The sequence below is a fragment of the Eschrichtius robustus genome, chromosome 10, assembly GCF_028021215.1.
Source record: "Eschrichtius robustus isolate mEscRob2 chromosome 10, mEscRob2.pri, whole genome shotgun sequence".
NCBI classification, from domain to species: Eukaryota; Metazoa; Chordata; class Mammalia; order Artiodactyla; family Eschrichtiidae; genus Eschrichtius; species Eschrichtius robustus.
The window spans coordinates 18,132,366-18,159,822 of NC_090833.1; the positions used below are offsets into that span (position 1 = coordinate 18,132,366).

The 27,457-nt window shown below is 44.8% G+C and overlaps 1 protein-coding gene across 1 annotated transcript in view; it reads right to left on the reverse strand.

Annotated features, from left to right (window-relative positions):
• PAPPA (pappalysin 1) overlaps positions 1 to 27,457 on the reverse strand; it is a 254,556-nt gene that overhangs the window by 112,345 nt on the left and 114,754 nt on the right. Inside the window, exon 9 of the mRNA XM_068552436.1 lies at positions 24,315 to 24,406. Within this exon, the coding sequence (XP_068408537.1) occupies positions 24,315 to 24,406 (92 nt within the window). The remainder of the gene's footprint in view (positions 1 to 24,314; positions 24,407 to 27,457) is intronic.

The window sequence follows — 27,457 nt, forward strand, 5'->3', positions numbered from 1 at the left end:
TTGGTGAATGTAGCCAACTTACATATAATAAAACTCAGGCCCAACGCACGAGAGATGAGCCATCAGTCCAGACTTTACTCTTTAGAAACCCAATAAAGGGAACTGTGTAGGGCATAGGTTTTGGCATCAGGCAAAACTAGGTTCAAATCCTAATTCTGCCACATACAAGCAGCACAGGGCTTACATAACCCAACCTCTCTGAACCTCATTTCCCTCATTAAAAAAAAAATGGAGATAATATTTATCCAGCATTGCTACAGTGGTTTCATGAGATGATGTGTACAATCCCAGCCCCTTCACCTATTTTATCGAATGGAAGACTAAGAGCCATAGGAGGTAAGGCATCTGCTTCCAGACAACAGAGAGAGTTGGTGGTAGGGCTAGAAGTAGGATCCTGGACTTTTGATTATCTAGCAGAGGGGTCTTCCCCTTGCACACCATATCTACAGAATGATGAAGGCACACCCTCTTGAGGATAAGGTCACGGGGTTGCCAGACTCTTGGTACCACCTTTCTTTTCCTCGAATATGAAGACAAATAGGGTAAGATTATCATAAGATCACCCATGATCTGCTCTCTACGATAAGTTGATTCATTTCCTCATCAAAGAGACCTCAGAGTGGCAGGAACGGGGGCTACAGTTGAGTTCTTGTGAAGGCTAATTTCTTCCTGATTATGTTGAAGACCTCAATCTATCTGTCTGCTTAGAGCCAGTGGACCCTGGAGGTTCTGGAGGAGAGACAGAGGTAGACATAGGTAGGTAAATATGTACTTAGATAGGCAGTTATATGTAGTATGTAGATAGTTGATATATTGATAGATAGGCAGAGGGAGGGTTAAAAGAGGGATAGGAAATTGGGGGAAAGGGGAGAGGGAGGGAAGGAGGAAGAGAGGGGGAGGGGGAGAGAGAGAGAGAGAACTGTTTTCTCCCCCAGGACTCTTGCTGACAAAGCTACCGTGAGTCCCTTTTTTTGAATAACATCCCTGCACTCTGCTATTCAGTTTCTCTTGCTACTAGAGTCCCAGGGGGCCCTTGAGCTTCATCTGCCAGTCTTCATCTGGGGAATTCTCTCTCCCACTCTACTCCCATGCCCCCAGCACTGAAGAAAGGAGGGTGAGGAATGGAATACAAATGTGTGGCCAGGAAAAACAAGGGCAGCAACAACAAAACAATAAAACAAAACCAGCCTTCCTGTTTTCATTACACCATTTTACTTGGTGCTTCTTGGATGCTTTATGCTGGGAGCTGAGCAGGTTTCAGGGAAAAGAGTTTGAAGTCAATACCAAGGTCCACTGAGCATCCTGCCCCCTGCCTTCTCAGTTAGTAGCTAGGCGGCGGCACTGATAATAATACATCCCACAGGGAGGGGTATTGTGAAAACAAACACTTGTTGAATGAATGAATGAGGAAAATTCAGCACCCTCGATGCACATACTCTCGTCCAAATATAGTTTAGGCTCTGTACCTTTTGAAACGTTTCTTTAGACTGGGTCTCGGGGTGAAGGGAAAGGAATTGGGACACCAGTGGTGACTAGCTTACAGCGGAATTCCACTGGGAAGTCCAATTTCTCCATCTTACCCCACCTTCCCCTGGTACGAGGGCACTCCTCATTTCAGATTCGCTCCCTTTCATGTAGTGAGACACTTAGAAATCTGCTCTAACCAGCTAGGAGATTTGATGTTGGTGGGGAGACACTGCCAGGTCTGTCTTCCCTGGTTGCGCTTTCAGTTGCCAGAGATGAGCTCAGCTCCAAGAGACCAAGGCAGATGGACACTCTGTAACTGGACAGACACAGCTGATGCAGATTCTCAATGACTTAATTTTCAATTTCCATCTGTCTGGAGCATCGAGATGAACTGCCATGCCTCTGCACTCCTGAAGCATGTCTGAAGGACACTATCTGAGATAAGCAGGGATTGTCACCCCCTGTTTGAAAGCTTGGAAAGCCAAGTCTCAGGGAGATAAAACAAGTTTACTTTTAAGTATAAGCAAAGGCTGGCATTTGAGCTATTGTTAAGAGTTTTCATCCTTGAAGTTAGAAGCCTTGGATTCAAGCTCCTTATCTGTCCCTGATTACTGGATAAGCATGGGCATGTTACGTCATCTCCCTGTGCCTCAGTTTCCCCATCTGTAAAATGAAAACAAGATTAGCTTTTAGACTGCCTCGACAAAGTGCTGGGTATGTTCAAACAGCATAATAGGCTTAGAGATGGAAAGTGATACAAGTCTTAAAGGAACAGGGCTTATTCTTAACCATGATGATACTGGGGTGAGCTAGGGGTTGGAGGAGAAGTCTTCTTAATTAGAAATGTCTACTTTTATTTACCCAGCCCTAGATCCTAAGGAATCTTCAAGAATAGAAATGATTGAAGAGAGTGCATGGGCTATTTTCAATATAAACAGCCAGGAACCAAGTAAACCAAAAAAAAAAAAAAAAAAAAGGGGGGGGGCTGGGGGGAGCAACAACCTGAGGAAAAAGAAAATAATTACTTACAGCGCAACTATTTCAGCCCAACTGGGGGACGCTGATTAACTTACCTTGATTAGGAACTTTGGTAATTTGTGATACCACTGGAATCCTGAGGATCCCACAGAACTTACAGACTAATGGTAAATGCAGGTAAAGCACTTTATAACAGGTGATCAATAAATGGTCTATGATGATGATGACTTTGGAGCCGAACACGACTATTTCATGTTACGTATGGGGAAACTGAGGTTCGCAAAGTTGAAGCAATTTTCTGAAGCCTTTAGAAGAAAAGTTGCCAGAACGTTGGTTCTTAAGCCCATAATACAATGCCTTTTCTACTGCACCATGCCACCTTACCAGATCGGGTTTCCAGTATATAATTCTGGAACAAAATAGCCTGTTATCTTTAACAAAGTTTCAATACTACTTTTGGGAATCTCTGATTTCACTTTTCACAACAGCCCCTGGTATGGGCTAAGTATAACAAGTCTGAGAAGCTAATGGGGTTACTAAGTCAAGAGCCCACTGAGAAAAAAAATAAGACTACCTGCAGGTGGAGAGATGAGAGTTATAAGTAATAGGAGATGGCTTTGGTTTAGGACTCAAGGAGGATGCAAAGAATTTGAACACACACTTTTTTTAGTGGCCTGCCTTCCAAAGGATGGGCAGATTTACCTATCTTTCTAAACTTCCTGTTAATGAAGATGGGTCAGCTTTTGAGAAGTTAGCATCTGTTTCTATTTCCAGCTGAGAGAACAGGATTGGCATTAGGATATTCTCTTTTAGTCCAATGATTACTATTTTTTTCTATTTTTTAAACACCAGAAAAAATAGTATTTTTTAAGTTCAGTTGTTGGTTTAGGATGGGTCCAACCACAACAAACTTCATGCCGCATAACAATTCATCCAAACAACAACAAAAAGAGACCAAAAAAATGCACAATCTTTGTGTCCAAATAATAGCTTCTTGGAACAGGGGAAATTGGGTGGAGTGCTTAACCCCTGAAGGTTTATAAAGGGGAAGCTGGAGGCAGGGTGGCAGCTGTACTGGTAAATGTTTCCTCTGGAACAGAAATATCTGGATTTTACATTGCCTATCTTTTAAAGGCTTCAAGGCGAACCCACATCGCTGACCTCACTTGGTTCTATTCAAACCAAGGTTTGTTCTTAACCTCCGCCACCAGATCAGCCAGCCGGTCCAGAGTACAAAAGGCAGGGTGGTGAAGGGCTTCTAAAGAACCATGAATCCGCTAACAAGCTTCAGATGCCGATTAGGTCTACTGAATCTGAGGAGCTTCAGTGGGCTTCTGGTTCCTTCAAGGGCCGGCCACGTACCAAAGTGGGCCAGAAATTCCTTCCTGTGTTTCACTGTGACAACCAGGCACCATCTAGCAAACCCAAAGCACTAGGAAAAGAAGAGTGAATCTGGACGTAGTCTCAAATGATCACTCCAACTCCACGCCCACAGAGAGCACCGTCAGGACAGCCCCTCCTCTGTCCACTCGTCCCCTACGACACTCTCATAATTGGCTTTGGGTCTTCCCCACTTCAACACCTTCTCATAAAGCAGCCTATGAGTGACTAACCTAAATCTGACCGTGTCTGAAATTCTTAATTGACTCCCGCAAAATCTGAGCTTCCCCATCTAGCACTCAAGTCCTTTTGTAATCCAGCTCCAACTTCCCTGTCTATTCTCATTTCCAACCACCCCTCCACTCTAAAAGCGTAGAGTTCCTTCCCAGAACTCACGCCTCAGAGCTCTCCACTCCCCTCTTATTTCCTTAGCCTGAAAGGCTAGTAGTCCTCGCCTTTGTGTCTCGCATCAAGATTTAACTCTAGCACCTTCAGCCTCATGAAGCCTGACCTGTCACTCTTTTGCATCACTACTTGTCTAGCACAAACCATTTCCCTTTATTCCCTGAGTCACGATTCTCTTTTTCCAAACCAGCAAAGCAGGATATTGCCTATGTAAAAACTGTTAATTAAAAAAGGGAGCAATGTACATTTTAAAAATTAAAAAAATTAAAGCCTCCCTTCAGTTCACATATCCTTACCATTCTGTCTTCTACTTCCCATTTCCCTTTCCATGATTCATAGTGAAATTTACTGAGGGTTATCTAAACTTGCATTTCCCACTTTCTCTCCGACAATTCACTCTTCAGTTCACTCCCATCTAGCTTCTGAACTCACCACCCCACAGAAATCAATCTTGTCAAGGTCACCATTGACCTCAGCATTGCTAAAACTAACTATGACGTCCAACAGTCCTGAAACATGTGAAGAAATCGCCCACTGCTTTCCTCTTGAAGTACTTCCCTCCTGGATTCCACACCACCGTGTCATTCTAGCCCCTTCTGGCTCTCAGCTCTTCCCACACAGACTCATTTGCTGTCTTCTGCTTCCCTCTGCTAGATGCTGCCAGCTTTCAGGGTGAGGTCTTGGGCCCTCTTTTTCTTATCTATCTACAGTCTCTCATCCAGTCCCAATATTTAAATAAAAATGTTAGAGTATGGATGTGCCGATGACTCCAACATCTCTTTAGGTATGACCTCTTCTCTGAGTCCCAGCTGCCTGCAATGCCATCTCCACTTAAGTATCTATTTAAAGTCATCACAAAATCAACATGTCTAAAACAAAAGTAATGGATTCTTCCCACAGTCCTTTCTTCCCCATCTTAGTAAATGATAACATTGCCTGGCAATGGCCAGACTAAAACCTTCTGAGTCATCTCTGTTTTTTTCAGTTCATCCTCCAATACCACATAAAGTTCATGAGCCCATCCTGTAGACTCTTTTATCTCAGGATATTCCAAAAAGATCCACTTTTGCTCCATCACTACCACCCTAATCCAAGCCACCATCACTATGGCAATGCTTATTTAACCGGTCTCTCTTCTATGTCTGCTCCCAATCCTCCCTCCTCCAGGGCACAGCTAGAGTGCTCTTTTAACAACATAAACTACATCAGGCCACTCTCCAACCTAAAACTCCTCACATGGAACAAAATCCAAAGACTGTATCACGGCCAAGTCCCCACTTTATCTGACCATCTCCTACTATTATCCTTCTTGCTCACTGCCTTCCATTCATTTACTCATCCGTTCATCCATCCATTCAACAAGTACCTATTCCTTAAATACGCCAAACTTGTTACTGTTCCAGAAAAAACTCGAACTTGATATTTACTTTACCTGAAATACTTTTTCTCCCCTGGCTTTTTTCACAATCTCTTCTTTTCTGCACTTAGGGTTTAGTTCAAACATTACTTCCTCAAATAACAACCCTGCCTACTTACAGTAAGTTCACATCTTATTCCTCCATCCCCATTAGAAAGTAGCACACAATCTTATTTTATTTCTTCACAGTATTACTCACTATCTAAAAATAAATTGTACTTATTATTGTTCTCCTCCTTCTAGATGACATGAGTTTCATGGAAGCTTATCTCAAAATGTACCTCTTTCTTTAGGATCAAGAAAACTGCCTCCCCATATTATGTAACTGATATTTAAGAATAAATGAATGAGGGACTTCCCTGGCAGTCCAGTGGTTAAGACTCCTCACTTCCACTACAGGGGGCATGGGTTCGATCCCTGGACAGGGAACTAAGATCCCTCATGCAGCGCAGTGTGGCCAAAAATAAATAAATAAATAAAATAAATGAACAAATGAATGAATGAATGAGTGATTGTGTATAGCTCTTGGATTGTAAGATATTTCTGGGCTGGCCCCAATCACACTTGTATTTGCACCCCTAATTCTTAGGACAATGCCAGTCTCATAGCAGGTACTCAGTAAATGATGAATTAACAAAGTTCTTTCGAGTTTCAGAATCTCTGTTATTGATTGTATTGAAGAAGTCTCAAACCTGATTTGAATCTGTTTCAGTAGATTGTACTGTAGAAAGATTTTAATGAAAATATTAATTATAATGATATCATATTATAAATCCTAGCACATACTGAGGAGGAAAATCCAATTCTATATAAAGCATCCCATGTTATTTTTTTCCAATAAGACATCGCACCATCTGTCCTACATATTGTTTTATTTTCTTTCTTGACTGAATCTGCAAAGAAATGGAATATCTGGAGAGAAAAGGTGGTGCGCACTAGACTGAAATTTAATAAAGAGATCTGATGGTCTTATGAATTGAAACTTGAAGATACATTTACATCACCTTGAATTTAGTATAGTTTTTTGAATGGCCTAAAAAGATTGTAAGCAAAGATAGTGATCCTAATAAATGACAATACATCCAACAGTGCAGAATGTTCAAAGCCCTGAATGATTTTCAGCTGGGTCTATTTTGGTTGCCAGCACGATCTCATAATATGAAAGAGGGGTAAAATTCAGTACCACAGTGAATGACACAGTGGCCATGAAACAGGACAGGAGGAAGGGTGATACCTAGGACCCAAAGGCCTTTAAAAGTATGAGCAGGAAGTAACAAAATGAGATTTGTTTTGCATGATATAAGCTAATAATAAATGCAGAAGAATAATCTGAAACATTCATATGCAGAGAGTCGGCAAAAAATGGTTAAAAAAAAAGGGTGATAAAAGATAGCAAACTACAAATGGAGTATCAGCGGTTTTAATGTGATCTCGTCACTCCATACCAAACAGAGAGAGAGAGAGATAGAGAAAGGAAGGGAAGAAGGAAGGAAGGAAGAAAGGAAGGAAGGAAGGAAGGAAGGGAGGGAGGGAGGGAGGGAGGGAGGGAGGGAGGAAGGAAGGAAAGAAGGAAGGAAGGGAGGGAGGGAGGGAGGGAGAAAGAATGGGACACTTCCTCAAGATCAGCAGCCTGGTCAAGAGAACTGGAGTCTAAAATAAATGTCCACTAAAATACCCATAGCTCTGACCAAGTCATTTCCCTCTCTGGGCTACAGTTACCCCTTGAGTGAAAAAGAAAGTTAAATCAAACTGTTTTATGATTCCCTTCAATTGATTCATTCTAAAATGTATTTGCAGGCTTCCCTGATGGCGCAGTGGCTAAGAATCCGCCTGCCAATGCAGGGGACACGGGTTCGAGCCCTGATCCGGGAAGATCCCACATGCCGCAGAGCAACTAAACCTGTGCACCACAACTACTGAGCCCACGTGCCACAACTACTGAAGCCCACGCACCTAGTGCCCGAGCTCTGCAACAAGAGAAGCCACTGCAGTGAGAAGCCCGCGCACCACAACGAAGAGTAGCCCCCACTCGCCGCCGCAACTAGAGAAAGCCCGCGAGCAGCAAAGAAGACCCAGCGCAGCCAAAAATAAATAAATAAAATAAATAAATTTAAAAAACAATAAAATGTATTTGATTCTTGATTTTTGTACCTTTCCTTTAATCATTAAATCCATTTTTCAGTCTGAAGATGGGGAAATGGGTTCAGCAAAATTAAAACAGAGAAGGGTATAGAAGAACTCTCCAAAGAATGTAGAAGATGACTATGACAAAAAGCAGATGGAACAAGGGACCGGAAATCAACATCTGAAGCCCAGCTTTGTCACCAGATTATGTTTGGTGCTGGGCAACATACATCATCATTGTGGGGTTCATTCTTTTTGTCTATTAAAAAAAAATGACAATATCACTTTTCCTACCCATTAGAGAAAGTGGTTGTAATGATCAGATAAAATAGTGTTATGGAAAACACTCAAGCATGTTGTTGTTCTACATTTTATTATCACAGGTACAATCTAGAACTCATCTCTCAAATCATCACGTGGCCTTTCCAATTCACTGAGTCAGTCTCAGCTCGATTATCACCTGCCTAATGAGGTCCTCTCTAACCATGCTAACTTCACTCCAGTCTCTCTCTACTCTACTAGTCTATTTTATTTTCTACATAGTATTATATTGCTTCTTCAAAGTCTCCTTGATCACTGCATTCTCTCAAAAGCAAAATGGCAGCTCCAAGAGAGCAGAAACACAGGCTGTTTTGCCCACTATTGCATTCCAATCCCAGAACATAGAAGACAGTTGGGAAATATTTGCTGAATGAATGAGTGAATGAATAAAGGTTTAGCACTGCAAAAGTCTTTAGAAATGATCTAGTCTACATGCTTCCTTTTGCAAACACAGCAAGTGAAAGTTTCAGAGTTTCAGAAAGGTTAAGTAACTCACTGCATGCTGCACAGCTCATTGTTATGGGCCAAGGGTTTGATTGGCTAATTAAGGCTCATTCTATAAATATTGGGAATATGTAATATTAAACAGAAATTGGTCTGTGAGAAATCCATGTATGTGAGCATAAAGCAAAACAGTGCATTCAAATAAAAGTCAGTATATGCACACATGCATATCTATTCTTCAATACTGCAAAACAAGCAGCCCGCCAATCTGTTAAGGCGTCCTCAAGATGTCAGAGAAGAGAGAATTTTGGACAAGTGGATGCTATGTTAACAGCAGCCAAGGAATCGAAGGCACCACATGAAAACCAAGCCAGTTACCCCAGTCTGGCATAACTGTAGTGACTAACGTGACCACAGTGTGCTGGGTTCTTGGTGGGGTTCCCACGCAAGAAACTGGAGTGTCAAAATGGACCCCTCTCACCCGGGGCCCTGGTCGGTCTGGCCAGCCTTGAAGACTGTCCCCCTGCCAGATGGTTAAGATAAGACCAAAAAGATGAGGCCTTCAAGCCACAGTTTCCTTATTCTCCAAGTTGTAACACATGCTGCAGTGCTCTAAAGAGCAGAAGCCCAGTCAAGAGGCATAACTGCACTGACGTAAGTTTTCTTTATCTTGCATGATGGGTAGACCACTCTTCTGTTCCTGGAGAAGATTTCATGTTAATTTGAATCTATATGTTTGATTTGTATTATTGAACTGTATTTTTTTTTGTTTTTTATAGAAATGTGTATGTATGTCTCTCCCTTTCCTCCCAATAAGGAAAGAAGAGAGGAAAGAAGGAAGGAAAGATGGAAGAGAGAGAAGGAGAAAGAAAGATAGAAAAGAAGGGGAATTGGTCCTAAATCTTAAGAGTTAACCTGGAATATTTGAAAATATCAATCAAAACCACTGTTGTTTTTCATCAGCGATGACAGATAAGGGTCAGCATAACTATTCATGCTCAAAAAAAGTCCCAAAGAGTAGCAGTCACTCTGAGATCAGTTTCTACCAACTGGAGAAGGTGTTGGCCCAAACAAGAATGTGAGATCGCAGATTACGCTACTGAGAAGACAGTCGATCCTAGACCAGAGGTCAGAGGAGCCCCCTCTGATCCTAGAGGTGGCTGGACAGACCAGTTCTGGGCCACTGATGAACTAGGATATGGTCAGAGGATGGGGCCCAAGGTAGGCGTCATCACTAAGCAATGCTCATATAGGTATGGAGATGCTTAACCTGAAGGAGAGAAGGCTCAGAGGGGACACAGCAAAAAACTCTTCTAACAAACTACAGTTGGCCTGAAAATGAAATTGGCTACCTCAGAAGGTACTGAGTTATTCATTCAGCATTTTCTGACAGAGGCTTGATGACAATTAACAAGGCATAATCTGGTCCTTGTCTGCTTCTGCAGCCTTCTTTCTAATGTAATCCAATTTTAGCTCCAGACAGGCTGAACGGACCATGTTCCCTCTCACCTCCCCACCTGTGCAGAAGCTCCCTCCAGATTCCCAACCCTGCTTTTCCTATGACTAGTCTCCATTCATCCTTTATCCATATTTAACCAGACACTCCTCTGGAAAATCCCTCTAGCAATCCACTCAGGAGGGCTACTTGCCCCTCTCTTTGTCTTCCAACAGAAGACTGCTTCTACTGTACTTCTCTAATTAAAATGATAGCTACCATGCAGATGTAAGCTATTATATATAGAATGGATAAACAAGGTCCTACTGTATAGCACAGGGAACTATATTCAATATCCTGTGATAAACCATAATGGAAAAGAATATAAGTAAAAAAAAAAAAAAAAATATATATATATATATATATATATATATATCTACCTCTGAATCACTTTGCTGTACAGCAGAAATTAACACATTATAAATCAACTATACTTCGATAAAAACAAACAAACAAAAATGATAGCTACCATGCAATAAGGGTATCTGCTAAGTGAATGACTGGATGACCTGGTCCGTGCCATGCACAATGTTAAATGTTTTTAAATATGTCATGTCATTTAATCCTAGAAGAGTCCTGTGTATTTGGTGCTATTATTATTCCCATTTAACAGACAAGGAAATTGATGTGTAAAGAGGGTAAGGCATTACCTAAGGTTTCAGGAATCAAACCCTGACTACTGTGATTCCAAAATCCATACCCTCCCATCCACCCCTGCTGCCCAGTTCATGTCTTTTGTGTGGATGTGGATGCTGAGGAGGAGCTAATGAGACAAGCTGATCTGATTCTCTCTGAGATGCCCTGTGATTTTGTGGTACTTGGGGGCTCAGGGGTCTGACGGAGCTGCGGGCACATCCCTGCTCTTCACTAATTAGCCGGGTGTTGATGAGCAGAGCACTTCATCTCTGAGTCCCAGTTTCTTCTTTGGCAATTGGTGAAATAATGACTCTTCCCAGACGTTAGGGGGATGAAAATGAGAAGCAGTATAGAAAACGCCTAGCACGGCGGGCATCTAGCATGAAAAAAGATTCTGTGAAGAATCAGGAGTCTCCCTTCCCTAAAGGAAACAATCTGTCTCGGCTACCTTGTGCCAGTTAAACTGCACGGGCTCAGTAACTCATGTTTTGGTTAAACCTTTAAAATTTTTTTTTCAAGGGGAATCTGAGTTTTTGTTGGCAAGGGATCGAACAGGCGTGGGCCCAGCCTCTGGGCCCACAGTCCATTAGGGAATTTATGAGGGGAGATGAGGGACCGTCAACTCAAGTACTCCCTTCAGAGGCAGTACTTACAAAGCCATCAATTTCCTTAACAAAGACCATTGGCTTAAATGCCCCTTAAAGCAGTGTTATTTACACAGTTCTCCACTTCCCTTTGAATTCTCTGCCTGGGGGGCGGCCTACCTGCAGTTCTTTCCAGCTACTAGTTAATTAGGCTCCCGCCCAGAAAGGAAGCCAGCGGAAACTGGGACTTGGTTTTGAAAAGCAGCCCGATTTGGGGGTTATCACAGAGTTCACCCAAGCCACTGGTACTGCCTGCCGCTTCTGCTAATGTTCTAAAACGTGTGGACCTTGTCAGAGTTATGACCATGGGCGGTATTGTGAGATAGAGAAGGCGTGACCATTCCAGCTGTCTCTGCTTTGCAGGAAAGTAAAATAAAGCTCAAAGAGCATTAATGGCAAACACTCCTAGGGTGCTTTCTAGCTCTGTGGCATGTCCACAGTATGGTAATACTGCCGTTTTATAGATGAGGAAACTAAAGTAGCCCACACCCCTTTTTGTGGCACAACTGGGATTTGAACCAAGCAACCAAGCTCCGGAGCCTGGGCACAGAACCACCATACTGAGCTACTCAGACTGAGACGTCTGGCCCGAGATGACAGCTAGAAAGTGGAAAGGCTGTGAGTCCAACTGAGGTTTGTCTGACTCTAAAGACCAACAAAGCTCTACCACACTTTGTTGCCTGAAGAATAAAATTGTCTCTTAAGAAATATATCCTTCTTTCACTCATTTATTCTATATTTACTGAGCTGCAAATTATGTGCCAGGTCCTGGACTGAATCCTGGGAAGTCAGATGAATCAAACTGGGGCTCAGCACTCCAGGAGCTCAGGGGCTACTAACAGAGGCAAGTAAGTAAGTTACTGACTGCACCGTAGTTTGCTCTGAGGTAGGAGATGCTGTAGGATCACGAGGAGGGACCCCCCCCCCCCCCCGGCCCCGACTCAATCTTACCCAGATTTGAGAAGGCTTCCCTTACGAGGCAACTCCTGGGCTAAGTCTCTGGGAGGAGGGATGGGGGTGGGGTATACATTCCAGGTGCGGTGGCGGCGGTGGGGGGGGGGGCCCTCTCTGAGCAAGTGCGAGGAAGCTGGAAACAGGATGGTAGGTGCAAAGCACAGAAGATGCTGAATGCCACGGTAAGGAATTGAGACTTATCTCAAGGGCAATGCAGAGCCACCTGATGCTTTTAAAAGGAGGTGGACAGAACGACATTTGCATTTTAGGACGCTTGCTCTCATTATACTGGAGGACAGATTGGTGCAAGCAAAGATGGGGAACCAGGAACCTGTTCGAGTTCTCGTACAGTAGTCCAGGCAGGAGCTCAAGTGAGGGGAGTCGGGGGACTCAGGTAGGGAGAGAGAAGCAGGACTGATTTGGGGGGAAAAAGTGTTCCAAGTAAAATGGGCAGCATGGCGACTGTTCGGATGTGGGAAATGACAGAGAGGGACGAGTGAAGTAGGTTTCCCAAGCTTCTAGTTCAAATGTCTGCTTGGCTAGTGGCATCAGCAGTTGAGATTGAGAAAAACAGGAGTTGCAGCAGGTGTGGGGAGAAAATGGTAAGCCTTGTATCAGATATGCTGGGTTTGAGTGCCTGCAGGGCGTCGGATAGAATCATTCGATATACAAGTCCATAGGTCAGGAAAAAGGCCTCAGACTGCAGACAGAGATTTTGGAGTCTTTGGTTTTGAATGATGGGGTCAGGGAGAGGGTGTGTAGAAGGGGTAGTGAGCTCATCATGGAACTTTGGAGAAAGAATATTTAAAAGGTAGGCGGAACATGTCTGTGTAGGGATGGCCAGAGAGGTTAAGGAAAACTGGAAGAAGGTAACATTTCAGAGGCCTTGGAAGTTAAGTTCAAGAAAGAACCAGGTAAGGTGAGGGAGGAAAAATACCGGAGTATGTCTATGTAATCATGCTGTTTAATAGAAGCCCCTTCATGGCCTCCCTGAGTGATGGTTCTGAACTTTCTGCTTGATCTCTTCCAGGGACGGGGTGTTCTCTACTTGTGAGTAAGCACTAGATTATTATTTTTAATAACCCTAAGAATCGATATATATTGATCACTTTCTGAAGAACAGGATCTGTCCCAAGCCCAGCAGATCTGGCAACCTCAGTGCCTTAGCGTGAACCTGACACGTAAGAGGTGCTCAACAAATATGTCATGAATCAATTCAGAAATGTATGAAAGACTATATCACAGCTGCCCTATAAAGTAAGGAACATAGCTCCCACTCCACAGCCGGCAAAAGATGCTTGGGGACCAAGCCTGGAGCTAGAAGCAGTCCCCTGTGCTGCTGTGTCAGGTCAACTGGTCTACTCATAGTACTGCAGGAGAACCCTCATTCTGGACCTTTATATCAGCAGAGCCCCTGCACCCTATCTTACTGAGGCCAGCTGTCCAGGAAGCTTTCACAGACTCACCACCCCCAACCAGGGGTTTTCCCACTCCTTCTGGGGCCCCCTCACACTGATCCCTATACATCTTTAAGGACCACTGCCCTCTGGAGTCCTCCAATGAAGGACTTCTTCTTAGGCCAATTGTCACTCCCATCTGCATCCTGCCTAGTACACAGCTTTGTATGCAGCAGGAGCTTAATAGAGACAAACACTAGTGTGATGTGGATCACATTTGCTTCCAGCTGTCTTTGCAGGACCCCTGAGGCTGTTGCCTTGAGGCCAGAGAAGGCAACCCTAGAGTTTTTAAGGGGAGCTGCAGACACCGGGTGTGGAATATTTTATCTTTCGTCCTGGCAAATTAAAATTGAAAATCCAGTCCCTTAAACATTATTATAATTTCAGATTTGCTTTATCTTAATTTCTCCTTGGTACTTAATCAGCAGCAGCCAAGAAAGAAATCGCTTTTAGTTCTTCCTCTGTTGAGGAGTTAATGATCTGTAAACAAACACTTCAGACAGTGTTTCTTAAAGAGACCCTCGAATCCTTCTGTCATGTGAAATTCCTTTTGCACCTTTCATTGTTTCCCCTTCTCATTATCTGTTTGCTGGTAGGCTCTTCAGCTCTTGAGAGTACACATTTTTATTAGATAATCTTAATGATGAAGAGGTAGCATAAATTAGTGGTTCAACCTGAGGGTTTAAGAGCCAGACTTCCAGGGCTGGAATCCCTTACTGGGAGCCTTGGTTAATTACTTAACATCTCTGCTTTTTCCTTATCTATCGGGTCAACACAATTAGTCAAAGGAGTTAACAGAGGAAAAGCATTCAATTCATAACGAGCCATTTCTACTGTTATGACTATTGTTTGAGATGAAGAGATGGAAGAGGGCTGGAAACACATATCCATATGTCATCTCTTCTACTGGTTCAGAAGGTCTGGTATTTTGAAGGAGGGCACTGGCTCCTCTAGTTTTGAAGTTGGGCAGTTCTTGGTTCAAATCCCAGCTCTGCCACTTAATAATCACCTGCTTTAAGGAAGTCATTTCATCTCCCTGAGCCTCACTTTCTTTTTGCGTAGAATGGGAGTAATAATCCCTGCCTTCCAGCAGCCCCGAGAAGATTGAGAGAGGAGAGAGGAGAGCCCTGTGTGTGGCACACTGCTGGCATGGGATGTGACACTTGCGAAAGTTTGTGTCCTCTTGTGTTGGTTTTCCAGCTCAATAAACATTTACTGAATGGAGGTCACTTTCTCAAAAGTCACTTAAACACTGGGGACTCTGCTGTGTCATCTGGAAAGCGGTGATGAGAATGCCTGGTTGTCAGGGATGCTGTGGGTTTGAAATGAGACCATGTAGTAGGTTCTTAATAAACATGAACATGCCGCTTTCTACAGCCCAGGGAGGATCCAGGCTGCTGTCTGAAGCTTTAGGCAGTAAGCTGCCTGGGCTCCTCTGGCCACTCTTTTCTGCTTTGAAGTATCATTTGATTCAGTGCATCAGACAATGCCTGGCTCTAGCTGGATGCTGGGAACACAGGGATGGGCAGGATGACTTCTTTCAAGGGTGAGGGAAACTGACGTGTACACAAAAAATGTGGGGAGTGAATATAATTACGGCTATGCTGCTACAGGCTGAGGGGCGAGATGGATGAGGTGACAGTCTCACCTCTCTGTCTCTCATCTGCCTTGACCTCCCTAATTGGCTATTCTTTCACCCACCTACAGACTCATCCATCTATGCCAGCAGTTGGTCAGCAACTTTTCCCGTAAGAGGCCAGATAGTAAATATTTTGGCTTTGTGGGCCATACAGGGCCTCTAGGAACTACCCAACTCTGTCTCTGTAGTAGCAAATATCTAAACCAAGGGGCACAGTTGTGTTTCAGTCAAACCCGATCTACCCAAATAGGCAGCACCTGGGGTTTGGCCACGGGCAGTAGTTTTCTGACCCCTGATCTAGGCAAGCGTGCATTTGCCTCCTGTGCCCAGTACAGCGCGTGGCTGCAAGTATAGACTGCACACAGAGGACGTGCCTTCTCCTCCTTTCATGCCGGAAGCAGCAGCCTCCCTGGGGTCCTCAGGGACTGGAGGAGTAGAGGCTGCAGGGTCCAGCCTCTTCTCTCCCCTCCCTCACTACCATCCAGCCATGATGACTTTCTCTGACCCCTTCAAAAGCTCTTTCCTGCCTCGAGGATTTAACAGTCTGAACTTCTTGCAACCCTCACTCCATCACCCTGCTCCCCATCACCCTAATTTGTCCACTTCCTATTCAACCTTCAAGTCTCAGCTTGAATGTCTTGTCTCCAAGGAGGGCTCTCCTAGCCCTTCGACGTGAGGAGGTCCTTCACTTACAAACCCGCATGTACTTCCACTCAGTGGCATTTCCAACAATTACATTTAAATAGTCATTAGTGTCATTTCCTTGGCCTCCCTGGCCTTCCTTGTTCACTGCCACTTCCCTCGCAACTAGCACAGCGCTCGGCACACAGCAGCCTTCAATAAACGTGTGAATAAATGGCATGACGTGACCCAGCAGCCAATCTGCACCATCCCCTGCCTGGGTCTGATGGCATATGTTAGAGCACACAGCCGCTTTATCCTGCAGACCACAGCAGTGGGGTTTCACAGAGTCCTGACTGCCCATCCATCATTTTATTTTAAGCACATTACTTCTCTGTCCAAAAAAGAAAAGGAGGATACAATTAGGCCTACATCCCTCACTTGCTTAATATTTCAATTTCCCCCAGGGCACTCCCTTCAAGTGGAGATCACAGCTCATGAATATTGAATGTCTCTTCCAACCCACCATGGTCCCCAAGAAAGCGCAGAGAGTCCGGAGCTAGGAAAGGCCCCTGCCCCCCAGGCCTCTCCCCTCTCCTGGGCTACCTCGGTCATGACTGCACAGATGCAGATGCACATCAAGGCACCTGAATGGGCAGGTAGATTTCTGGTCACTTTAAATGCCACAAAGAAGCCCTGGTTCTTGGCTACCCAGATTCACCTGCCTTGGACGCTGCGTTTCAAATGCGCACATCAAAGTTTGGTCTTAATTCCTTGAATTCAGGAAAGCTCTGAGTCCTCCTGAGCCTGACCCCTCCCTGGGAGTCAGGAGGCCAACCTGGACTGAGGGCGAGAATTCCTCCCTTCTGGCATCTGAGGCCATCCTGTTTCTTTTCATTCCTGACTGGCCTCTCTGTGGGGTAGGCCTCCCGGGCTTCTAAAGGAGGTGGTAAGCCGTGGTCTGAGGTTGGATGGCAGGCTTGATCCTAACTGGTGCTGACTCAAGGGTGTTTGAATGCGTCCATCAGACCTCCCGGTTGAGGACTTCAGATCTTTGGGCCCACCCTGCATGGCAGCCGTCCGCCCCATCACCTCCCTTCCCTGAGTCTTTGTCCCCTCAGTGACCCCCTCTGACCCTCCGGGGTAAAGGAATTCCTTTCTCCTCCCCAAGCCCTCATTTCTTTTAAAATGCACAGTTTCAAAACAATAACGATCTGGGATTTAAATTCTGGAAGTTGGGGCTGGAAGGGCCTGGGGGAGCTCATCTAGCTCACCCCCATCACTTTACAGCTGGGGGGACTGAGATCAAGGGGCCTCAGCCACTTCTCATGATGGCAGGATGTAGCTCAGGACCGTTCTTCCCGGAGATGGACAGGTGGCCTTTGCATCCCCCACAACTGAGATGGGAAGCAAGGAAGGCGAAGATAGCAGAAGTGTCTACTAACTGCCAGGCACTGTGCTAGGCACTCTATAGGCGCTATTTCCGTCTTCCTCTAAACATAACTGTGTTGTGATTATGTCCGTTTCCCAGAAGAGAAGATTGAGACTCAGTGAGTGGGTGGGAGATGCCCAAGATGACCCAGGTAGTAATTACAACCAATAGACCTTTGAACTCAGGCTCCTCTGTCGCCAACACATTGCCATGACAACGCGACAAAGTGTCAAACTCCTCCTAGGCTAAAACACAGTGTGGCCATATTCAATGGAGGGAGATTTGTTAAAATCGAAAATACAGCCCAAAACACAGAATGGTGCTATGTCAAGGGCATGGGCTTTGTGCAGTGGAATGTTCACAGGGGGATAATAACTGAAAATTGTCGTCTTCATGACTCTTGAAAAGGCACAGGAAGGATATATGCATTCACTTTTGTTTCCTGCTGTGTCAGTGGCAACAAAGCAGAAATAGTGAAAAAGAGAGGCTATCTACTGCTTTTGCGAGGGTTCGTCTGGATACTGGACACGGTCTTTAGAAGCAGGCAGACGGGATTTAAGGTCTCCTTCTCTGAGCCTCTTGCCTGTATGACTTAGGGCAATTCACCTCAGTGTCCCTGTTTCCTCATCAGCAAAATGGGCATTCTTATTCTGACTAAATGGAGTTGCTGGAAGGGTAAATGGAATCATTTGAAAGAAGGGTTCTAAGCACAGAAGTTGGTACAGTTGGGTGCCTGATAAGTGAAATAACTTCATGGTTAAGTGCGCAGACTTTGGCTAGGTACTGTGAATCCCATCTCTGCTTTTTCTAGCTGTGTGACCTTGGGCAAATTATTTAATCCTCTCTGAACCTCATTTTCGTTCCTCTACACTCCTGGGATAATAACATTATTTATCTCATAGGGTTCCTGGGAAGATTGATATAGCTTTCAAATTAATGATATTAATAACAATAATAATCGCAGCATTAGCAAACACATACATAACACCTACTAGGTGCCACTGTTTTAAAATGCTTTACCTACAGAGCCTCATTTCACCTTCACAACAACTGTGAGAAGCAGGAACTATTACGAACCCATTTTACAGATGAGGAAACTGAGGCACAGATAAAATGGGTCTGGGCCTGGCTTCTCACCCAAAATCCATGTTCTTAATCATTACGGCATGTGTCATTATGCCAGTACTAAGCATGTCACCCATGCTAGCTGACAGATCATCACCATCATCACCTTCATCACCACTCCCATGACTACCACTAACATTTCTCTTTTCTTCTTTTAACGGCCTGTCTTCATGTTAAAAGAAGCTTTATTTCAAGAAGGTATTTTGGTGGAAGTCACTGTATTTTCCACAGAGGGAGGTCTGAAGGACTACGTGCAGCCAGGAGAAGTTTTATTTATTTTTTTTCAATTTCAATTTTTTTTTTTTTTAAGGTGAGAGGTGGATCATCTATTATGATTTCATGTTGTTAGAAAGAAAAATAATAATAAACGCAACTCCCAGCAGAGCCCATTCTTCCTCCGCTTCCACTCCCCCTCCCCCTACCAGATGCTGTTTTCCTTTTCAGTCACTGTTGTTCTAAAGTCTCATCAGAACATCCACCAAGAAGACATGGCGATTCATCTTCTTGCTTTCCTTTCTCGCCTTGGCTCGGAGCAGGCCAGGGCAGCCTGACAGAGGGGCCACAAGACTCGGTGACCCCCGCCCCTCCCAGTGACTGGTGGGGAAGTGGATTGATCCCTCCTCCTCCCCCTTATCTGCTCACAGATAATTGAGTTATTGGCCCTGGCTCTAGGACAGGGCTGGAGATGCTGTGTCCGACCAGAGACAAAGTAATGCTAATGGCAGGGAATGGGGGAGAGGAGGGGAGAGGGGAGGGAGCGGGAAAAAGAGACAGGCAGGGAGTTATGTGTGTGTGTCTGGGAAAGACAACGTGGGGGTCCGTTTGCTTTGTTTTCTTAACTATATATCAGCATCAAGCAGGATTTGAAACCCCAAAGCCCTTAAATGGATGTTTGACAGATGGAGGATTCCTCCCTGGCAGACAGGGAAAGAAGCCTTAGGGCCCTCAGCACGATCACTCTCATTTCACAAAGGGAGAAACTGAGGATCCGAGGGGAGATGCAAAGCTGCAACCCAGGCTCTCAAGTCTGAGCTAAGACCTGGACCCAGCTCTCCTGAAAGACACAGGGTGCTAAATCAACACAGCGTGAGAAGTCCTCCACAATCGCATCTCCTGTAATGGATTAAACGCCATCTCCGAAGGTAGCATATTTCCAGCACCCGCTCAAGATATAGTACTGAGTATAACCCCTTTTGGGGATGCTTCACATTTTGTCTGACTAATTTGACCATTACCTTCCCTCCTTCAGCTTTTATCAGCAGCCTGTCTGTAGTTTATGACTCAGTGCTTTAGAAACAGAATTCCCAACGCTGCGAACAATGCCTCCAGCCAGAGCCTGTTGGGATGGGGTGTGGGGAGTTATCATTTCACTGATACCACATTTTTTAACTGAAACCTCAGGCCTGGTGTATGTTATATTTTAAAAAGGGGGGAAAAGGACAAGATAAGTTCCACATTGCCGGGGATGTAGCCTCATTGCCTAAGAGGCCTTGTGGGTGGTGTTCCTTTTAACAAGCAACTTATTATGTGTTGGGGATGAGGGCTCTGGGGGTGGGAAAGTGGGAAAGGGAAGTCCCAGGGTGTTGCATAATAACACATTGGCACCTTGGGAATACTTCCGGATGTGTGGGCTCCTGCAAAGTGAATGAGAATGCCACCATAAATCTGTCACCCACCTTCACACTGGTGTTACCAAAGCCAGGGAAAACATTAGCCCGACTAAATGGTCGGTGACAAAAAAATAAAAAAGAAGAAAAGGAAGGGACGAAGAAAACATGGAAGGAAGGATGGAAGGGAATCATTCAGCTGGGGAGGCAGAGTTGCAGAGTAGAAAATGCTGAGCCTCTCCGTCTGGAGATGGGACCATAGCTCTATGAACTGTGTGACCTTGGGCAAATTCAGGCAGCCTAGTAGGTCTCAGATCCCTCATCTGGACATAAGAGACCTCACGCAGGCTCACATTAAACAAAGGTGCGTGACATAAGGCATGCCACCTGGTGGGTATCCATTCATGGTGGTTGTGGCTGATACTCACCCTCCACCCCAACGCACACTGAGGGAAGTAATGGTTAGTGCGCAGTAAGCACATCCAGCTTGCTAGGAATGGGGCTAAACCTCACAGCATCTTATGACAACAATCTTCGGTAGGGATTCTAAGTGACAATCAACAGAAACCAACTTTGGCTAACTTAAGCAAAACAAGCAAACAAGCAAAATCTATTCAAAGCATATTGGATACTTAGGGAAGACTCCCTAGGAGGGTTGGAGAGTGTTTTGAAGCCTGATTCCAAGCTCAGGATTAGCCCCCAGGACTGCTCTTGTGAAGACATCTCAGAGCTGTGGCCACACAAAGTCATTTCCGCACTAATACTAGATGCTGTCATTGGTACTTTGGAAACACATGGGTTGTGGTCACTCCTGCCACCTTCATCAAAATGATTTCTGCAGGGTCCCTACGTCTTATGATTCAGTCTTGGGTTGGTGTGTATGATTGGGGGTCAGGGGGAAAGTGTAGGTCACATGCCCACATTCAGCTACAAGGGAGACTAGGAGGAGGAGATGCTTGCATTACCAGCTTCTGCCGTGGGGCTCTGCCTCACTATTATTACAACAAGGAGAGTTCTTTCCTAAACCTAGGAAAGGGATTCAGATAATAAGTGCCCACAAATGTTGGTAAATATCTTCCACAATTAAGTCCCAGGATTGTTACCATTTTCTGGATGAGAACACTGAAGCTTAGCCAAGGTCACATGTCTAAGCCAGGGTATCAACACAAGTCAGTCTCGTTCAAGCTTGTTCTCTTGGCTACCATCTTGATCACCATCTTGACACATGCAGTGATAAGAACAACATCCACCCCAGCAAAGCCTCCCACACTCCAGTCTCATTTCTCTGACTCATTAAACCTGGATCTTCTGGGAGCCACGGATTCACTGTCTATTTTCCAACTATTCTTCTTTGAGGAAGATGCCTTTCTAGACTCAAAGCCATGGAGTGTGTCCTTGGAATATAGTTACTAGGCACTGGGATCTCTGGACAGACTCCTTTCTTCCTGGCATGTCCTGAATCTCTGTGTCTCTATAATGGAATTCTAAATGGTGAGCTGGGGGCTGCATAGCTGAGGCCCTTCCTCTAACACAACCAAACTCAATATGCAGGGGGAACAGACAGCCTTCCCTGGACACCATCCACACCACCGACAGTTCTGTATTCCATTCCATTAATTCATTACACGAACTGTTCCACAGTAGTATGTTCCTCGCTCACCGCCAAAGCCCTACAAGACCAAGAGCTGTCCTGTAAAAAATACCTTGCAGGAAGCTCACCACAGTAAGCTCTGGAGTCAGGCTCTCTGGGTGAAAGTCCCAGCTCTACCACTTCACTGCATATCCTCAGTTCACTTCCCCATGCCTCAGCCTCCTCTTTTGAAAAGCAGGGCGTGAAAAGAGTTGTTAGGAGGATGAGAGTTATAAACATGCTCGGTATACAATAGGTGTTCAGTACATATCATCATCAGCAGCAGAACTCTTAGGATCTACTAGAGAATAACAGTATATAAAGTGGATCTATGAGGCTCCGAGTCTCATCCTCTTGGTGACTCCCTCATCTTCACTCCTCTCCTCTTAAGCCTTTCAGTTAACACAGCTTGAAAATCATGATCTATTCCAGTCATTTTGGCCAAAGTGTAGGTGGGGAAGGAATACCCAAAGAGCTAAAGCAAGATAGGACCGGACTCACAGTCTCTTAAGCCCTACCACTGTATATATAAAATTCAGTTATTTTTCTAAGAAATGGTGAACCACGTCATAACCTTCACCTCCTCTTTGCACTAGGCTCCAGCAACCAATAGTATCAATGACCCCCAAATCCGTGGACCAGCAAATGTTGTCTGTAAAGGGCCAGAGAGTAAATATTTTAGGCTCTTTGGCCCATAGGGTCTCTGTTGCAACCACTCAATTCTACGGTCGTAGCAAAAAAGCAGCCATAGATAATAAGAGATGGGTGTGCTGTGTTCTAGAAAACTTTATTTACAAACATAGGCAGTAGGCCAGTTCTGGCCCAAGGATTGTAATTTGCAGATCTGTTCCATGGACAGTACCATATCCTAACTTAACCACATCGTACCTTCTTCCCATAAGCGCTTAAATCACATGCCATCTTAGTGCCAGTAAAATAGGTGGAAATCTTCCAGCAGGATCTGACAGTAATGTTGGGCGTCATGAGGATGATGGCAAAGGCAAGAGTTGGTTCAAGCAGAACTCACGATTATGAGAAATAGTCACACACTTTGGAAACCATACAACAGAAGTGCAGATAAGGCTCTTAGAGACCACCTAACCCAATCCTTTCAATTTATGGGAGGTAAACTGAGGTCCAGTCTAGGGAAGTGACTTGGCCAGCTTCAAGCAGCAAGTTCTCAGCACAGCTGGGACCAGAGATCCTGTTTTTCTTAAATTTAGTCCAAGGCTCTTTCCACCCTACCACTAGGCTCATATCAAGGTTTTATTATGAATCATACTCAAATCAACAGAGAAGAGGAAAAAAAAAATCTTCTGCCCTTTAAAAACCCAAGGCCCTGACAGGAAACTCTCCTGTCCTTCCTCCCTCCATATCTTCCTTCCTTTCCATCCACAAACAGTTTCAGGACACCTCTATTGTGTTGCTCAGCCCACACTTGGTGCCAAGGAGATAGTAGGTGCTCAATAAATGTGTCTGAGAATGGAATACAAGGTAAATGATACATGGTAAAAACCTCACAGAGCTCACAATATACCAGGGGAAGAAAGGTCTAAAAGCTCGCCTGCAACGTGCGGCAATCGCGAGGAACTGATGACATTTCCTCCCCTTTAGTTCTCCTAGAAAATTGCCTTTCAGTGAGAAATCTTCCCACCAACGTTTTCATCCCTTCCTTAGATGGAACACCTCTCTCTTTTGTACTTGCAAATGAATTGTGATTAGTTTTCACCTCCAGCCCAAGGGATTAGCCAGGGGACCTTTGATCTTCAGGTATCGATTTGCATCTTAAAGGAAGCATGATCTCATCTGGGCCAGCTCAGAATTCCATCCCTGCCCCCCAGCCCCCGTCTGTTTACCAGCCCCGGGCTGACCAGGGCCTCCCAAGTGGGGCTAAAACAACAAGATCAGCCAGACTCCTGGGGAAGGCAGAGGAAAACAAATTTCCCATCTGACTCCATAAAGGTGGGAAAAGGACATTTGCTTTCTAAACACAGGCTGGTCTGTTATTTCTCTTTTCTCAAGTCAGAGAGACTGGATCCTGGCTAGAGGTTGTAGAGCAAAATGAACTGAGCTTGTGTGTGAGAATCGGACAAAATCAGGTTCGAGTCCTGGTTCTGTCTTCAATCCTAACCTGTGTGACTCTGGACATGTTTTATAATCTCTCTGGCTTTTGATTTTTCTCATCTCTAAAGTAAGAATAAAAGCCTTAAAAATCTATGTTAATAATTATCCTGGAAGTTGGCATGAAGAAGAGCAATAACGTATGTAAGGTAAAGCTTGATCAAAAGGGTTACCCATCATCACCATCATCTATGAGATCATAAGCTCCATGAGGGCAGGGATACCTGCCATTTTGTTTGTTTCCATTGCTGTATTCACTAGTACCTAAAACAGTGCCTGGCCCCCTAGGAGGTACTCAATAAATATGTGTAATATAAAGGAGTGAATTATCATTTAGTTATAACTATTGCTGTTACTGTAACTGACTAGCCATTCTGCACTTCTCCAGCCAGGCCCAGAGAAAGGACAAAGACTTACCGATGCAATTGAAGGAAACTTCCTGTTGGCAGAAAAGGGAGCAGCCATCCCCATTGATCTTATTCATGTCATCACATTCTTCACCTTGGCTTCTGCAGAATGGATATAGAGGGGAAATTTGTCAGATCAGCTTCAGACCCACAGCTGGACATGGAAAAGTCCCTCTCCGGGGCCATGAACTTTCCGGTGAGGCCTCGGGCAAGTCCCTTTCCCTGTCTGAGTTTCCGTTTCTTCCAAATGAGATGCGTACAAGGTGAATTTGTGAGATTCTATTATGTTTGCCTTACTGTGTTTCTGATGACAAAGTAGAATTCCTGCTTCAAACCCATTTGCTGAGATCTCTTTAGCTAAGTTAGCAAGTCAGAAGGGAGTAAGAGGATGAATGAATGAACAAACGGATGCACAGACTTTGCTCCAGTGTGTCTGGGAAATCTCACTTCCATTTTATTTTTTTAATTTATTCATTTAAAAAAATTTTATTTATTTATTTTTGGCTGTGTTGGGTCTTTGTTGCTGCGCGTGGGCTTCCTCTAGTTGCATTGAGCAGGGGCTACTCTTTGTTGCGGTACACAGGCTTCTCACTGTGGTGGCTTCTCTTGTTGCGGAGCATGGGCTCTAGGCACGCGGGCTTCAGTAGTTGTGGCACACGGGCTCGGTAGTTGTGGCGCATGGGTTTAGCTGCTCCCCGGCATGTGGGATCTTCCTGGACCAGGGTTCAAACCCGAGTCCCCTGTGTTGGCAGGTGGATTCTTAACCACTGCGTCACCAGGGAATTCCCATCACTTCCACTTTAAAATTGAGGACTTGAAGGAAATTTTGGAGTCTCTAAAGTATAAATGCTGTTCTTCACTATGCCCTGCCTTAGCCCTATCCCCATACCCCCAGTGCACTTAAAGGTAAAGATTTTTTCCATCCACATGTTCAGGTTTGATCTTCCTTAGATCAGAAAACATTGCCTTCTCCACTGGCTGTGTCATTTCACAGTGTCAAGAACTCTAAGGCCTGTGTCCTATGCTGTTAAGAAATAAAAACGCCTCCTCTCATTTTTTTTTTTTAGGAATTATTTCCATCACCTAAGGATGATTCTGCAGTGGTTAGGATGGGCAGAAAATGAGCAATGCTCTCTGAATTGGACCTAGGGAAAGAGAAGGAGGAGTAACAACTGAAAGTTTGGATGGGTTACCACTTTCTGGAAAACTCCCATCCATTTATTTATTTATTTATCTGCATTTTGTCTGCGTTGGGTCTTCGTTGCTGCACGCGGGCTTTCTCTAGTTGCGGTGAGCGGGGGCTACTCTTCGTTGCAGTGCATGGGCTTCTCATTGCGGTGGCTTCTCTTGTTGCGGAGCACAGGCTCTAGGAGCGCGGGCTTCAGTAGTTGTGGCTCGTGGGCTCAGTAGTTGTGGCTTGCGGGCTCTAGGGCGCAGGCTCAGTAGTTGTGGTGCACGGGCTTAGTTGCTCTGCGACATGTGGGATCTTCCCGGACCAGGGCTCGAACCCGTGTTCCCTGCATTGGCAGGCGGACTCTTAACCCCTGAGCCACCAGGGAAGTCCCTCCCATCCTTTCAGTAACAGAGACTTGGGTTTAGAGCCCCATGTTCCAAACTGTGTGATCTCGGACAAGTCCCTTAATCTCTCTCTCTCTCTCTGATATTTCTATCTTTGACAATTTACATCAATTAAAATTAAAAATAATTAAACTTTCCATTCCTTAGTCACAGTAACCACATTTCAAGTCCTCCATAGCTGGATGTAGTGAGTGGCAAATATATTGGACAGCACAGAATCTATCTCCAGTATTGTAGGAAAATCCATTGGACAGTGCTGTTCGGGACATTGAATCTCAGTCTTCTCATGGGCTAAAATGGAGGTAATTACACCTACTCCTTAGTGTTGGTGCAAAAATGGAATGTAACTTAAGGTGGCTGGCCTGGCGTGCGACATACAGTAGATGCTCAGAGAGCCACAGTTCCCATGCCCACCCACCTGTCCTGGGAGGTCTCCGCAGAGTGTGTGGCAGTTGCCCCTTCATCCCCAGAGACCAGCTGGGACCTGTCCCAGCATGGAAGAAGCCTCAGACTTTGCCTTTCACCCGGGCAATTACACTGGGAAATGTTTGTTGCTTTTAGGAGGTGTCAGAGTAGCAGGATGGTGCCTTGTAATCAATCCTTACAATGACTAGGACATTGCATTGATCTCTGAAGAGCCACCCAATTTCTCTCCTGTCTGCAAACCCATGAGAAAAGAATTCTGTTGATATATTCCAAGCTGGGCCCATATTACAGTCTCTGGAGCAAATCTTGCACACTGGAAATTGGTGGTGGCCTTGTGCTTCTTAGCTATTTCATGGGTTATCTGGGGAGAGATTTTTTTTTTTTTTTTTTTTTTTAACCTGGGCTGGTTTCCCTAAGCCACAAAGAACACTTCTAACCCGTTCCCTCACCACCCAAACAATATGTTCTATTGGTTTAAGCAAAACATTAGGGTCACCACAAATATCTTCTAGGCATGACAGATCTATCATTAGATAGACAGGTTCTGAGAAACCTTCTTTGACCTCCCAGGCTGGAGTGGGTGGCCATCTTCTCTGAGTCCAAAGACAAGGGGCTCCATCTATCAGAGCACTTGTCAAACTGACTGCCTTTGCCTGTTACTTGAGAGCACCTTATCCTAGGCTTTAAGATGCCAAAGGGTGTGACAGAGTCTTTGTCATCCTAGCACCCTGACGCCTGGCACAGTGTCTGGGACAGAGCCGATAGCACACGGTTACTCCTTCACTTGTTAGTTTTGCAGGGCTGTCGGTCACAGCAAGGCAATGGTAAATCCAGATGAGAACCTGGGCCCTGGGCTCACATCCTGCTTTTGCTCCTTACTGGGTGTGTAAGCTTCAGAAAACCATTTTAGTCTTCGTGTGCGAGTGGTCTCTTTCGTAAAGTATTGTAATAAGGCCTATCTCACAAGGTTGTTGGAAGGACCCAAGGAGATCATAATGTAGCACAGTGCCTCCTGCCTAGTAGAGTCTCAATAAATATTTATAATTATCATTATAAGATTCATCCAGTGCTTTCATTCATCAGGGCCCTCACTGAGTGTTGAGTCTATCTGTATTTATTCGTAAATTCCTTTGCATGTGTACAGTAAAT